The 14,085-nt window shown below is 38.0% G+C and overlaps 1 protein-coding gene across 2 annotated transcripts; it reads left to right on the top strand.

The window, feature by feature from the left end:
* Positions 1 to 11,085: 11,085 nt before the first annotated feature.
* On the top strand, positions 11,086 to 13,062 carry LOC114823011 (peptidyl-prolyl cis-trans isomerase FKBP17-1, chloroplastic). Of its 2 annotated transcripts, none has more exons than XM_029098278.2 (4): positions 11,086 to 11,477; positions 11,850 to 11,972; positions 12,327 to 12,443; positions 12,779 to 13,062. In XM_029098278.2, exons 1-4 carry the CDS (start codon positions 11,196 to 11,198, stop codon positions 12,899 to 12,901), a joined length of 645 nt encoding a protein of 214 aa, XP_028954111.1. In that variant the 5' UTR covers positions 11,086 to 11,195; the 3' UTR covers positions 12,902 to 13,062. The 2 variants fall into 2 exon arrangements, with proteins under 2 accessions (XP_028954111.1, XP_070666753.1); XM_070810652.1 differs by having other exon boundaries at positions 12,318 to 12,443.
* Positions 13,063 to 14,085: the final 1,023 nt, after the last annotated feature.

The raw sequence follows: 14,085 nt of genomic DNA, 5'->3' as shown, positions 1-14,085 counted from the left end.
GCTTAAATGGAAGTTTCGTCCGGCTAGAAGACGTTAAAGCAAGCGCTTCTTAGGAGGCAACCCATGTATTAAAAAAAAAAGGAAGATCTTTGAATTGCTCCACAATCAATTTTGCGTTTCTAAAAACCTTCCATTTTCTGCAGTTTTATTTTGCCATGATTGTCATTTTTATTTGTTGCTTGTTTAATTGTTTTTGGTGTGGGTTTATTTTTGAAACATTGACAGATATACAAGGTATTTTTACATTCATTTTCATGAAAAAAAAGGAACATTAAGCAGAAAATACAAGAGGAAGCCTTCACAAAGGCTGCTTAGGAGAAGTCTCAGTACTCGGTGGAGCCTCAGCAGTCGGCAAAGCCCCAGAAGGAGGAGGCATCGGAGGTTGATCATTTGGAGCTTTATTACGCGGTACAGCCCTAGAAGACGAAGGTAAATGCTGTTGGAACAAACCCACAAACCTCGGATGATCAAGTAAAATATGACCATCAGATTCCTGCATTGAAGGATGATTTTGTGAAAACATGTTCATTTGAATAACATCTATAGCATGCAATTAACAATTAAAAGGCGGAATCATGCTTGCATGCATTCAAAAACAAAACATTACCCATGAAATTCAAAGCCTAGTAGATTAGTGAACCATTAATCAACTAAAAACAAAGTGAGTTGAGATTTATACCTTTGTAGATTCCTCTTTGCATAAGCAAAGGCTAATCACCCAAAGAGAGGGGCTTCATTCCTTGCATCTTAAATCTATGGATTTGGATGGATGAAAAGGTTTCTCCAAGTTCCCAAAATTGAGAACCTCTAAGTCTCTTCACCAAGGTTAGATTGGAGAAGAAATGAGTGACCTTGGAGTAGTGGGATTGCTAGATGCACCCTCCAAGGGGCCGGCCTCTTTAGAGAGAAATGGAGAGACATGTTCTCTCCAATTTTCTCCAAAACAAACCCTAAATGAATTTTGGCTATAAAGTCATATTTATAGCTTTATTCATTTGAGTGGCAAACTTGTAAATAAGTCCAAGTTCACTAACCTTAACAATATGGCCGGCCTTAGGGTGTATTTGGGTTGTTTGGGCCTTTGTGAATATTTAGTCATTAAGTTGTCATACAACTTAAGTCAATGGGCTTGACGTTCGAAGCCCATTGGGCCTTAAGGTCCAAAAACTATCCCGAGGAATTTAACGAACTTATTCGTTTGATTAATTAACATATTAATTAATCCTTGCCATTAATAAATAATTAAACCATTTAATCATTCTTACTCATCTCCATTGTTTCTTCAATCTTCACCTTACACGGTGTACGATCCATTAGGTTCCTTTTAGCGAGGCAGTGGGCGATTAAAACCATTTCACATCGATTGTGAATTGAAACTTACTTTCAATTCTCCCTTTAGTGATTACACACGTTTAGGGCTTCCACAAACCATGAGTGACACCTAGCAGCATAGCATGGTTACCCAAGCTAATCAGAAGAGGTGGAGAACCTATTCAGTTTAGGATTACAAATGCAATACGGTCTTTTTCTAATACAATACTCTTGACCACATTATTTGGTTTGATAGTTTATTTATTCATGTCTACTATCCAATATGATTCGTGTGCTTATATGATTACCTTGAATGTGATTTGGAACGCTTTCCTAAATCTCATTCATACTTTGGCCAAAGATTCTTAATCATATCATAGAGTATTCTCCCTCAAACGGTTTGAAGGTTAGAGATCCCTTGTTGCGCATTCACTTGCCTCCATGACTAAGTGGCTTAACCCCAACGATGCCGTGGACACCCTCATTTTGGAGTGACTTTTGACATAATCAAAGATCAAGGACTTAACCACAAGACAGCTGTGATGCCTCAGGTCAAAGGACTACTTTGCATTATCCCAACCATGAGTTCTCATGTGACATGAATATGAGAACTCTTCGTTGATCGTGTTCAGTGAACTCATTCTCTATTGAGCACCTACGTACTTATCTTGATGTCACACACACCAATGACTCGAGACTAGTCACTCTCCCTGAGAGAAGACACGGCACGTACTGATCTTAACGGACTATCAATGCCCAATTGGCAATCCCATGATCAGGAACGTTTAGGATGTGTCTACGAAAGAATGGTCTCATGAATCTAACTTCTTTAGATCGTATTCTCCCAATCACATATTCCTTGGACTTTATCGTTTAAGCATATAACATTTATATGAGACGGCTCAAACAATAATGTTTGCCCTTTATAGTTAAACTAGATTAGTTTAACATGTGAAATGTCCGTAAAGTATCATCATATGATTGGTTTTAGGGCACATTTCCAACATGCATTTTGTCAATCTTCCTTTTCATGTTTGTAGCATAGTTAAGTGCAAGCCTGTGCAACTATTTATTCTCTACTTGAGCCCTCTAATCTCCTGTTTGAGACTCATCATTTCAGCCACCAATGATTCAACTTGACGGGTTTGAGCAAATAGACGTTGGGCCATATTGGACACAGAACCTACACACTGCACACTGAGAACCAGAGAATCCTTAATAGCCAACTCATCAGATCGTTTGGAAAGTAGTTTGTTATCTTTGGGAGTGACAAGGTTCCGGGCCACCACCGCAGCAGTCATATCATTTTTCATCACCGAATCCCCAACGGTAAGAGAACCAGTAGGGGATATGAAGGATGGGCGCCATATGTTGTCTAGAGAAGGCATAGATGCCTCTTCACCAAGGTTCATGTCAAAACGACGGTCGGAGGGGCCAGACATTTTCAAAGGTGTTGAAGAAAGAAGAGGTCGGACAAATCAGGATCTTAGAAGTGCAAGAAGGGAGTTTCTACAGGCAGAAATTCAAGTGCGCTTTGAAACGAACTGCGCGCCTCTATAAAAATCAGCATTCGTCGAGATTTCAGAGATCGAAGAGGTGAGCTCAGAAATCGAAGAGGCCAATTCAAAAATCGAAGAGGCGCTAGCTTTCTCAAAAGCTGGGCTTGCTCAGAAACCATGCTCCAATCTTCTTTTCCAGATTTGTCCGCACTTGTCACATGCAACCTCTGCACTCGACGGAGCTCAGAACTCAAAAAGGCATCTGCTTTTCCAGATGTGTTAGCATCTGTCACATGCACACTCAGCTTTGCAGAAATGACAAGCAGTTTGTCGAAGCGCCGATTTCATATCGAAGAGGTACTTGCTTTTCCAGACGTGTTAGCGCCTGTCACATGCACACTCAGCCTTACGGAAATTACAGGCAATCTGTCGAAGATTTCTTGTGAAGTAGTAGGCACGTGAAGTTTACTGCTAAATCATCCAACGGTTGCCGACAAGAGTGAAAGAATAGTATCCGTTATTAATTCCTATAAATGTCAACCTTCACCCTTCATTGCAAGGCAGACATACATAACCTTTCTTCAGCTCCGAGAAGGCCTTCCCAACGAAGCCTCTCGAGTCACTTAGTGTTACTTATTCCTTGGGGTACCTCTGCAAACAACTCATCCAAAGCAAAAGTATTTCATATCATGAAGATTGAAAGTAAGAGTATCTCATATCATGCTTTCTCTCTATCCTTCTCCTTGTCGTTGTTTTCATCTGCGGGACAAGGAGAAAGAGAGCAATCAGCCAGCACTTGGTATCAATCTTCTGATCTAGAACCGACTGCCTGGAACCCCTTCCTGATTGCTTACCTAGCCTTACTCTCGAGTACTCATCTTTAACATCTTGTGCTTCATCTTCGTCTACCACATCTGCTTGGGGAACAGATAAGGGAAGTGAAAATGATACCTCAAAGCATGTGGAGACAATGTGCTAATTCATCCTCAGCTAGGGACAAGGAGAAAGAAAGCAAATAGTGGGCATTTGGAAAGATTGAAGAAAGAAACAGACCATCACCTCTACCTTGTGCCTGCTTATCGTGCAGAAGAAACAAGCAAAGAAGAATGCAGACTACACAATCAAATCAACCCAACATAAGGAGTCTGATTTGAAACCAAGGAACTCTGATATTTCTCACTCAGAATTCCAAACCAGTTCGAGATCAAAGCTGTGGAAAGTCAACAAGATTATTTATCTCCAAAACCATATTTGCGTTCTTAAACTCTACTCTGTCTGGTTTTTACTTTGCTATACTTGTCATGTTTATTCGTTGTTTGTTTGTTTGCTTGTTTTTGTGTGAGTTTATGCTTGAAACATTGAAGACAATGGTTGCTCTAAGTGTGGGGGGGGGGTAACCATTGTTTTGCATGAAATTCGAAAGAGTTTATCACCCATTACTTCTATTGTTGTTCCTTGCTGTTTTAAGTGTTTTTAAGCTGTTTTGGAATGTTTTAGTGTGTTTTGACGTAAAAATCCGAAAATCTCATAAAAATTTGAAAAATTGTTTTGAAAAACCCAAAAAGAGTTGTTTTTGGGTGTTTATTTGTGTCTTAGGATACCTTCCAACACAATGATGAGGATTTGGTTTTTAATTACATGACTGTTAAAGAGAGTTATAAACATGGACGAAAATTTGATTTACTCTTTGGTGTATGGTTGGTTGTGGTTATAATTTATGAATTCACATGCAATCATAAAGGAAAAATCAGTTTTTGTAACATGCTTGAAGGATGAAACTCAAATGAACGATACAACCTTGTGAGACTTAAGCCTAAACGTTTATTTGGAGAGTTAATAATCTCTGCATCATTGTTTTCTAAAGTCGTTGCATGATCTCATTATTCTTTGCTTGGTTGCTACTTAGAAGGCGTTTCATCATTTAGTTCCAAATGCTAGAACTCATGCCTATTTCATTCAAAGCATGCTATTGATTTGCATAACACATATTCAAGATGAAGTTGTGTAGTGACCACCAAAGCCAAATTGCCGTGCCTCTATTTCATTATGTGTTTAAGTTTAACCCCGTTGAGCCTTGTTAAGCCTATGTTCTTTGTTAATCCACACTATCCTTACCTAGCCTAGTTTTAGGACCATCCATAACCTTGTTCTTGAAGCATAGTAAAGCATGACTTAAAATGAACTCCTTTTTTATCAATGTATTGCAGAAAGCAAGTGTGGGGGAAATGATTCTTGTGTGTGTGTGGGTTCCAAAGTCCTTAATAAGGCACGGGTAGAAAAGAAAAAAGTTTGTTAAAAAAGGGTCCAACACATTAAATTCAGCCCTAAGTGTTGCATGAATCTTCCATTTGTATTTAAAAGTTGATTCTGCATTCTAAAGTGAATTCCAAGTGTTTATTTCATTGCTTTGCTTGCTATCACTTTAAGAAAGTTGTTATTCCTATCCTTTCTTTATTAGCCATTACCCCCAAGCCCTATTACAACCCTTGACTTCAATCTTGAGTGTTGTGTGTTTCAATTTGTGGAGTTCGGAATTGGTATGAGCATATGGTGTCACTGGTTCTCGCATCTAAGTAGTAGCATTCCATACATGGGATCATATCTAAACATGCTTAATAACTCCAGAAAATTCCTTTCTTTGTTATAACATATGTGAGTCCTAGTCTTTCGTGTTTACATTAATCTTCTCACATATACTAGTGTAGGGTGTGTAGTTAGAAAATGTGTGTGAAAATAGAGAGTATCTTGTAAGAAATTGAGCAAATTCTCTAAAGCATGTTGCTACATTCAAAACATCGTTTTAATTGGTTAATTGTGAACTAGTAAGTGGTGACTGTGATTAAGTATGTGCTCAAGTGTAAAGATGACCAAAATCTGTGGGAATGATCATTTTTAACATGTCATGTTTCATTAAAAATCCCTGCAAATGTTGGAAGGTCTAGGTTGTGTTTTGTTTTTTCGTTTGTTTTGTTTTGCTCGAGGACTAGCAAAAGCTAAGTGTGGGGGAATTTGATAGGAGCATACTTATGCGACTGAGTTAGCTTGTTCTCATGCATTTATGTTGTTATTTCTTAGTTAATTATGTATTTTAAGGTATTTTCGTGTGTTTATAGGTCCATAGGCCTTATGAAGCAATAAGATGCATTTTGGTGCATTTTGGAGCAGTTTTGGGCTCGGAATGAACAGCACATGCATGGAGCAAGGTGGATAGATGAAATTGAAGACTAAAGAGGCTAGGAATGTGTTAAAGAGAAAGAAGAATTAATGTAAAAAGAACAAAGAGCTCAGCCACAAAGGGGTGTCACTCCACCATTCACCTTTCCATCATTGCCGTGCACCACCATTGCACTCCCTTTGGATTCCTATGCCGTGCATCATCATCCATGTTCCCTCCATGGACTCATTTGTTGCATCATTCCACCTCCCTTTCCTTTCTCTACCATGTGCACAATCATTCATGTTCCCTAGCTGCAACACCACTCCATTTTACCCCCATGCTTTGCATCATCACTTCACTTTCACCTTTGAATCATTTCAAACACCACTCATTGCACTCAATTGCTACAACATTCCTTGTTCCCTCCATCATTTCAGATTCATGCATCATTACATTGAATCATTGCACTCAATTGCTACACCATTCCTTGTTCCCTCCATCATTTCAAATTTCATGCATCATTGCACTCAATTGCTACACTACTCCATGTTCCCCTCCATTGCCATGCACTTCCTCTATAAAAGGAAGTGTGTGTAACATAAATTTAGTTCATATTGGTTAGATCATTCACTCCCATTTCAACACAATCTTCATCCAAACACATCCATTCATCTTCACATCCATTCTTCCATACAAACAAACCTTCAAACACTCACCAACACCTTGTGCCGTAGCAAAGGAAGGGAAGGAAAGTGCTTGGATGCGCTTGCTGTCCAACTTGGATCGTTGGAGCGTTTAGGTGTTTTCTTTCTTTTGTTTCTAATGTTTAAATTCATTTCCTTTCGTTTTGTTGTAAATATGAGTGGCTAAACCCCTCTTGGATAGGCGTGATTTCAAAGCCATGACTATGTGTGCAATATAATTTGATAAATTCCAGTTATGAACTCTTGAATCGTTAATGCAATTGGCTTAACTATTTGATTGATAACTTATTTATATTTGTTGATTAAGGGTCGACACTTAATTGGCATGCATAAATCCGATGCTAGAATATAAGAAAGTTTCACATAATCGTTACAACTTATATTCATAAGTAGTGGAGGTCGCTTACAAACCATTGCGTTAAGTTCAATTCCTAGCATGGGTGACATGATGTCATAGTTGCAAGTGCTGTGTCAATGCTTACGATTTTCATTAAACATAATGATCTTTGATTGTATCTCTATTATGATGTCATGTAGGGAACTTTTGAAGAATGTTTTGGGTTGTCGAATGATGTCATCCAATCCAATCAAACAAGGAAAATCTGAGAGTTAACTTGTGATGTCACGGTTAATTTGGAGCATTGTCATTCATAATTCAATGAAGTAGTAACTGGAAATCGAGTTATTTGCATACATGTCATGTGTGGAGAAAAAACCTCTAGCTATCCCATCCATCATCTTATTTCTCGAATTTGTTTTACAATCTGTCTAGTTTTTCATACTTGTTTGTTTGTTTCAACTTCGTCCAAAACTCAATCACCCTTTACTTTAGTGTGTCTAATTAGTTAGAATCTGTTTTAATCTGTGTTTTTAAATGTTTTGATTCAAGTAAAAGTCAATTTTCGTCCAAAGTTTAGTTTAAGTTTATTTAGTTGTTTTAAGCTATTTTGAGTATTTTAAGTTTGCTTTGAGTCTTATGAGTCTTGTTAAGTATTTTTAAGTTTAGTTTTATGTTTTTGAGTCAGTTTAGAGGTTATTAGCAAGCCCTCCTAATCCCCTGTCCAGAACGATCCCTACTTATACTTATACTACAGTTGTCAAAAAAGGGTTAAATTTGTGTGTTAAGTTAATTTTCGCATCATTAAGCCATTTCTCTACTCATTCAGACCCTTCATTACCCATGAAATGATTCAACTTCAGATTATACACAGTTTCCAGAGAAGTCCTTTGGGGAGGATGAAATGAAGGCGGAATAACATTAGCTATAGCTTTCCCTAACTGAGCAATATCAGGAAAACTAGACTCAACTGAAGGACGTGGCTCTTTACGAGGCGACATAGTTCTGACAGAAGACACCAAGATAATTAGAACATTCACAAGATATGCAGGACTGCAAAACCTAGGCTCTGATACCAAACTAACACACCCCGACCTAAATCGAGGCATGCTGGCCGTCACGTGAGGGTGATGTAGCCATGTGTGCAATGCGGAAGAATGACGATATAAAGAAAGTAGAATAAATAAAAACCAACTAACTAAAACACTAGATAAGATAAGGTGAAAGACGAGAATAAGTGTGACTACACATAACCAGAGCGTAGGTATCCTAAGTGTAGTCCAGCAGGACAAATACTAATTATACAATACCAAACATGATCCTACATTGGTGATAATCTGTCGGAACCTCCGTCAAATCCTCGTAAGCCATCGACAAGCACTTTTACCTAAAACCTGGAGGGGCGCAAAACATAAAGTGTGAGTGGGCAAAAACAAAGCTTTTCAAAACCATTTCACTTATCAAAAGTAGTAACCCCTCGCCGTAAAACCTGTATAATTCCCAGAAAATAACATACATGTTTATACAAAACCATATTCGAAATAACAATTCCACAAATATACCATGTCAAATCTCAGTACAAAAATAAGTAAGCTAGGTGAATTAAACCAATATGAAATAGAATGCCAGCCGGAGTCACCCAAAGTGACCTGTACGGCTGGGTCCATAACTCATCAATCAAATCCTGCACATGAGTCAGAACCACTTAATGTGGTCTGTATGACAGGCTGGGTGTAAATAAATACGCTCAAGTGCTATGATCACATGAAGGATGTATGAAGTATTGCAAGTCACCTATGAGTCAAAACCACCTAGTGTGGTATGTACGACAGGCTGGCACCTGTCTTGGATCCAATGTGAGCGTGTGGTGCAGGAGGTGAAGGATCACGTGAAAGCTAGGCCCTACCCTATAGCGGAGCACTAACACCGAGGTGCAGGATAACAATCTCTATATGCATCTCAACACAATTACTCACTACCATCACTACCATTAATATACTCACCTGAAGTTTACCTGAGCGTCCGCAGCGCCAAGCAACAATATATATAACCATACTAATGCATAATCAAACATAGAGAGCATTTGACATGTCATTTCAAAATATAAAACCATTTAATTAAGCTTTCTGGGAGAAATACCAAGTGTATATATATATTGAAAACCAAAAGCCCACTCATTGATATGTGGAAGGGTCGTAGCCCCCAAGTCTTGCTTGACTGCGCTATTCCTCTGGATAGGTCTCACTTGAAGCTGTTAGCATATTTTATCAACTTTGACGGAATATTCTCCTCCTTCTTCCTTGGTTCACCGGAGTTTGGCGCAGTTACAGCTGCTATCGCCCGATTCTGGAAAACTTCAAACCTTAATAACTCATCCATTTCTCAACCAAAATTCATAAAATTTGCACCAATTTGAAGCTTAGGATGAGAAGAACACATCCTTACCACGTTTTGGACCTAAAACCAATGGAATCTCACCGGAAAAATCTCGATAGTCTGGGCACCCCTGCAACTCGACGAACTTGAGTGTTTTGACGTCCAAAACCTTCCAAAACTCCTCTGTAAGCTTCGTGAAGACGATTTAAGACCTCCAAAAAGCTTAAAAATTTTAAGAAACACTCGCGATCACGTCGAGTAAACCTTGCACCTCCTCGAAGCTTCTGGGTTCTCGAGTTCCCGACGTCCTCACATCCAACCAAAAGTATGCATGAGTTCGTAGGGTTACAAGCAAGGTGATGATGGCGTTTGTAACCTCGATCTGTGCCTAAAAGGATAGTTTCACGAGTTGACCGTATAAGTTGTACGGACAATGGAGGAAATCCGAGAGAGAAGAGAGAGAGAGAGAGAGTCAATGGAAGAGTGAGGGTGTGTGTGTGGTCCAGTGTGGACTACCAAACAAAAACAACATAAACCTAAGTTCTAATTGGGTCCAAATACTTAGGAAGAAAATGGATTGGTCCAAATCCATAGCCCATTTACACACACACAACTCAACACTCAAGGGTATAATCGTCATTCCACGCAATCAAAGATAAAAATAGATTATTTTTCGAGACGAGCTGTCACAATAATTATTATTAATTTTATTAATTTTGCACTCAAATAAAAAAATATTATTCATAAGATTTGGAGGGTTTTAAAAATCTAAACGACCATCTAACCATCCTCTAAGCATAAAAGATGCATTCACGAGCATTTATATATGATTTCACATTTTTCAGACTTGTTAATGATTATGAATTTTATTTATTTTGAACTTCCTTCAAAATACTATTCATGACGACATGTATGTTTTTATTTCTAATGTGCGTTATAATTTTTTAATCTCATTCTTTGCCTATAGTATACTTATAAAAATAAATAAATAAATAAAACTTAAATTTTTTAATTTGTATAGGATAATAATACAATAATATATATTAAATATACAATACATACATATACACTATAACTATTGTATTTTATGGTAAGTTTTTTTAGTAGTTTGAAAAATTAAAATCATCAAAATAACTTTTTTCTTAACGGGCTACGTGCGTGTCACCCTTGTGTAAACCTGCTCAAGTCCTGTCATTAACAGGTTCGTATCGTATTGACTCAAAATCTATTATTTTCGTGTCATTTACGTGTTGTGTAAATGAGTTTTGTAAGAAATTGACAGGTATAATAATATGAAGAATGGATGATTTTCTTAATATTTTATGTTTCCTCTTATTAATTTAGCAATTCAATTTGAACTCTCAAGTTCCTAGTTGATTTGTTCCTATTCTAACCAAGAATTTGGTTGACGAAACTTTAAAACGGGCCCGGCCTAGTCCCTTTAAATTTGGATCCGACCCGGCTGTGCCCCGTAGTTACCATTAAAGTTGGTTATAAATAAATCGCTATATTAAAAGAAAAATTATATATAAATTGCCACTTAGTATTACGATTTAGTGATATTTCTCTTCATTTGTAAGAGATCTTAGGTTCAAGTGGCACGAAATGCGAATTTAAACCACTCTATTACTAATCTATTATGAGACTAAGTTCACTTCAATATTCCTTGGTATAGATAATACCATTTATTAAAAATAAAATAAAAAAGGGCTGAGGGCATAAATGTATTTGAAAAATACCAACACTTTGCAAACAAAACCATAAAATAAAGAGGATCCCCATACCATACATCTGAAATCTGAACAAGAAATATGATTTACACGTGCTTCGCGCCACTACAATGCTTCCATGTTCCCCACCATCCAACCGTTCGTTTAGTTCATCCCAACGTCACCTCTCCAACCCCATCATCGTTAATCACAACTAGAAGGGGAGCATTATCCACTACTTTAATCTCCACCACATTATTCACGCTGACACCTCCTTCAAAGTCCGCCACCATACCCGAATTCTCAGAGCTTCCAAACTCCGGCGGGGTCAAGGCTCTGGACCTTCGCCTTGGTGATGGTCAAGTACCCGCCGATGGCGACCAGGTTATTTTTCTCTCCCTTATCCATAATATGTGCAGGCGTGAATGTGTGTATACTTATAAGGTTATAACACTGAGATAAGGGGATGTTGCGTATGTGGCTGTATGGCAATGACAATCTGCACATTTTGTCTTTAAATATTTCTTATTTGGGCTATAATCGTAGCAATATTTCCTTATACCACGAATTTATTTTTAGTCAATGTAGTCTAATAATAGTTGCTCTTGTTCTCCAATTATGTTCTGTGCTGCACTTGTGGTCCTTTTCACAAGTTTTGGATTGGATACTAGGATAATCTGAAGGCCTTTAGCAGTGATTGGAACGGAATGTGCATATCCAATTATCCATCTAAATGTTTACACTTTGATTGTGAAGGTTTCTGTTCATTACTATGGAAGATTGGCAGCAAAACAAGGATGGCGATTTGATTCGACATATGATCATAAAGATGAAAATGGTGAACCAATTCCTTTTGTGTTCGTGATTGGGTCCGGCAAAGTAAGTCCTCGTCATGTCAATATGATATCCTTGTGTTAGTATTACTACCACCTTTGGATTATATTTATCTGTCAGATTAATCTCCACTGTGATCTTAACAATTAATAGAGTTGTTTCAGTGCTGCAGCTTATATTCATTCATGTGATTTGATATTTCATATAAGATTAAAATAAGTAGGTCTCTTGAATTTGGGAAATCCTGTAAATCAGGAAGCCCGAAGGGAAGTTTCGTTGACATATTCTATTTTGTTAGTAGTTGTTATCGGTCTACATCTATTGGATATTGTACTGTGCTTCAGTTTCTACTACAGACTTGTGCAGATAAATGTGTTGATCTTTGACAAGCTTGTTCAGGTCATTTCAGGGATTGAAACAGCAGTTAAATCTATGAAAGTGGGTGGTGTTCGTCGGGTTGTTATACCGCCATCCCAAGGGTATCAGAGCACGTCACAAGAACCTATACCACCTAATGTAATTCCTCTGCATCTTCAAGATTATTTCTTTTAGTCTGTTCTCTTGGTAAATTTATTCTTAAACAGATGTATACCCATCTTAATCGAACAAAATAGAGACTACTTACGCCACTCAGAAGACCTTTTGCTTGTTTGTTTTAATAGTCTGCTATCTCTGTGTGTGTGTGATATACTTGACACATCATATATGTCATACATGTAACTTTGAATGAGTAGATGGATAGATAAACAACGACTTGCCTACTTTGTACTGCGATTAAAATCCAACGATTCCAACCTAATTCCACCCTTGTTACTCAACTCTGAGGGTTTGTTTTCTTTGTCTTTCCTCAGATTTTTGACAGACAGAGACTGTTTACAACCATTTTTAATCCAACTCGTCTTGCTAATGGAGAAGGATCAACATTGGGGACTCTCGTGTTCGATATTGAGTTAGTCAGCCTGAGGCATCAATGAGATCACCTTTTATCCCGAGCAGTACTAATAGAATTTTACGGCTTAATTCTCATGTATTGCATAATTTGATATATAAGTACATACAGTCCTTGTTCTCCAAGGAAACAAAAAAGGACACAAAGAAATATCCTTCCTAATAAAGGACTCTAATATTTACACAATATTTACATTCCTATTTCCCTAAAGATTACTCATGCCAATACTCCCTCTCAAGTTGGAGCATAAATGTCACACATACCCAACTTGATAAGTGAGTTACCAAAAACCTACACACGGCATAAGTGAGAATATCTGCAAGTTGTTCTTCCGAGTTCACAAACAGTAGTGACACAATCTTCTTCTCTAGCTTTTCCTTAATGAAGTGTTGATCAACCTCCACATGCTTCGTTCTCTCATGCCGGATTCTCTGCGATCTCTCTTGCCGATTTATTGTCACAGTATAGATTCGTTGCCTCTTTTTGTTTGAAACCAAGACCCCAAAACAACTTATGCAACTAAAGGACTTCACACACTCCATGCGCCGTGCCTCTAAGCTCGGCCTCCACAAAAGACCTAGACACCACCTTTTATTTCTTACTCCTTGATAGGAGCATATTTATGCGACTAAGTTAGCTTGTTCTCATGCATTTATGTTGTTATTTCTTAGTTAATTATGTATTTTAAGCTATTTTCGTGTGTTTGTAGGTCCATAGGCCTTATGAAGCAATAAGATGCATTTTGGTGCATTTTGGAGCAGTTTTGGGCTTGGAATGAATAACACATGCATGGAGCAAGGTGGATGGACGAAATTGAAGACTAAAGAGGCTAGGAATGTGTTAAAGAGAAAGAAAAATTAATGTAAAAAGGACAAAGAGCTAAGCCACAAAGGGGTGTCACTCCACCATTCACCTTTCCATCATTGACATGCACCACCATTGCACTCTTTTTGGATTCCTATGCCGTGCATCATCATCCATGTTCCCTCCATTGACTCATTTGTTGCATCATTCCACCTCCCTTTCCTTTCTCTACCATGTGCACAATCATTCATGTTCCCTAGCTGCAACACCACTCCATTTTACCCCCATGCTTTGCATCATCACTTCACTTTCACCTTTGAATCATTTCAAACACCACTCATTGCACTCAATTGCTACACCATTCCTTGTTCCCTCCATCATTTCAGATTTCAAGCATCATTACAT

Source organism: Malus domestica, chromosome 13 (genome assembly GCF_042453785.1).
Source record: "Malus domestica chromosome 13, GDT2T_hap1".
Classification (NCBI taxonomy): domain Eukaryota; kingdom Viridiplantae; phylum Streptophyta; class Magnoliopsida; order Rosales; family Rosaceae; genus Malus; species Malus domestica.
Note: the sequence above shows the minus strand (reverse complement) of the source record. Positions and strands in the feature narration are given on the sequence as shown.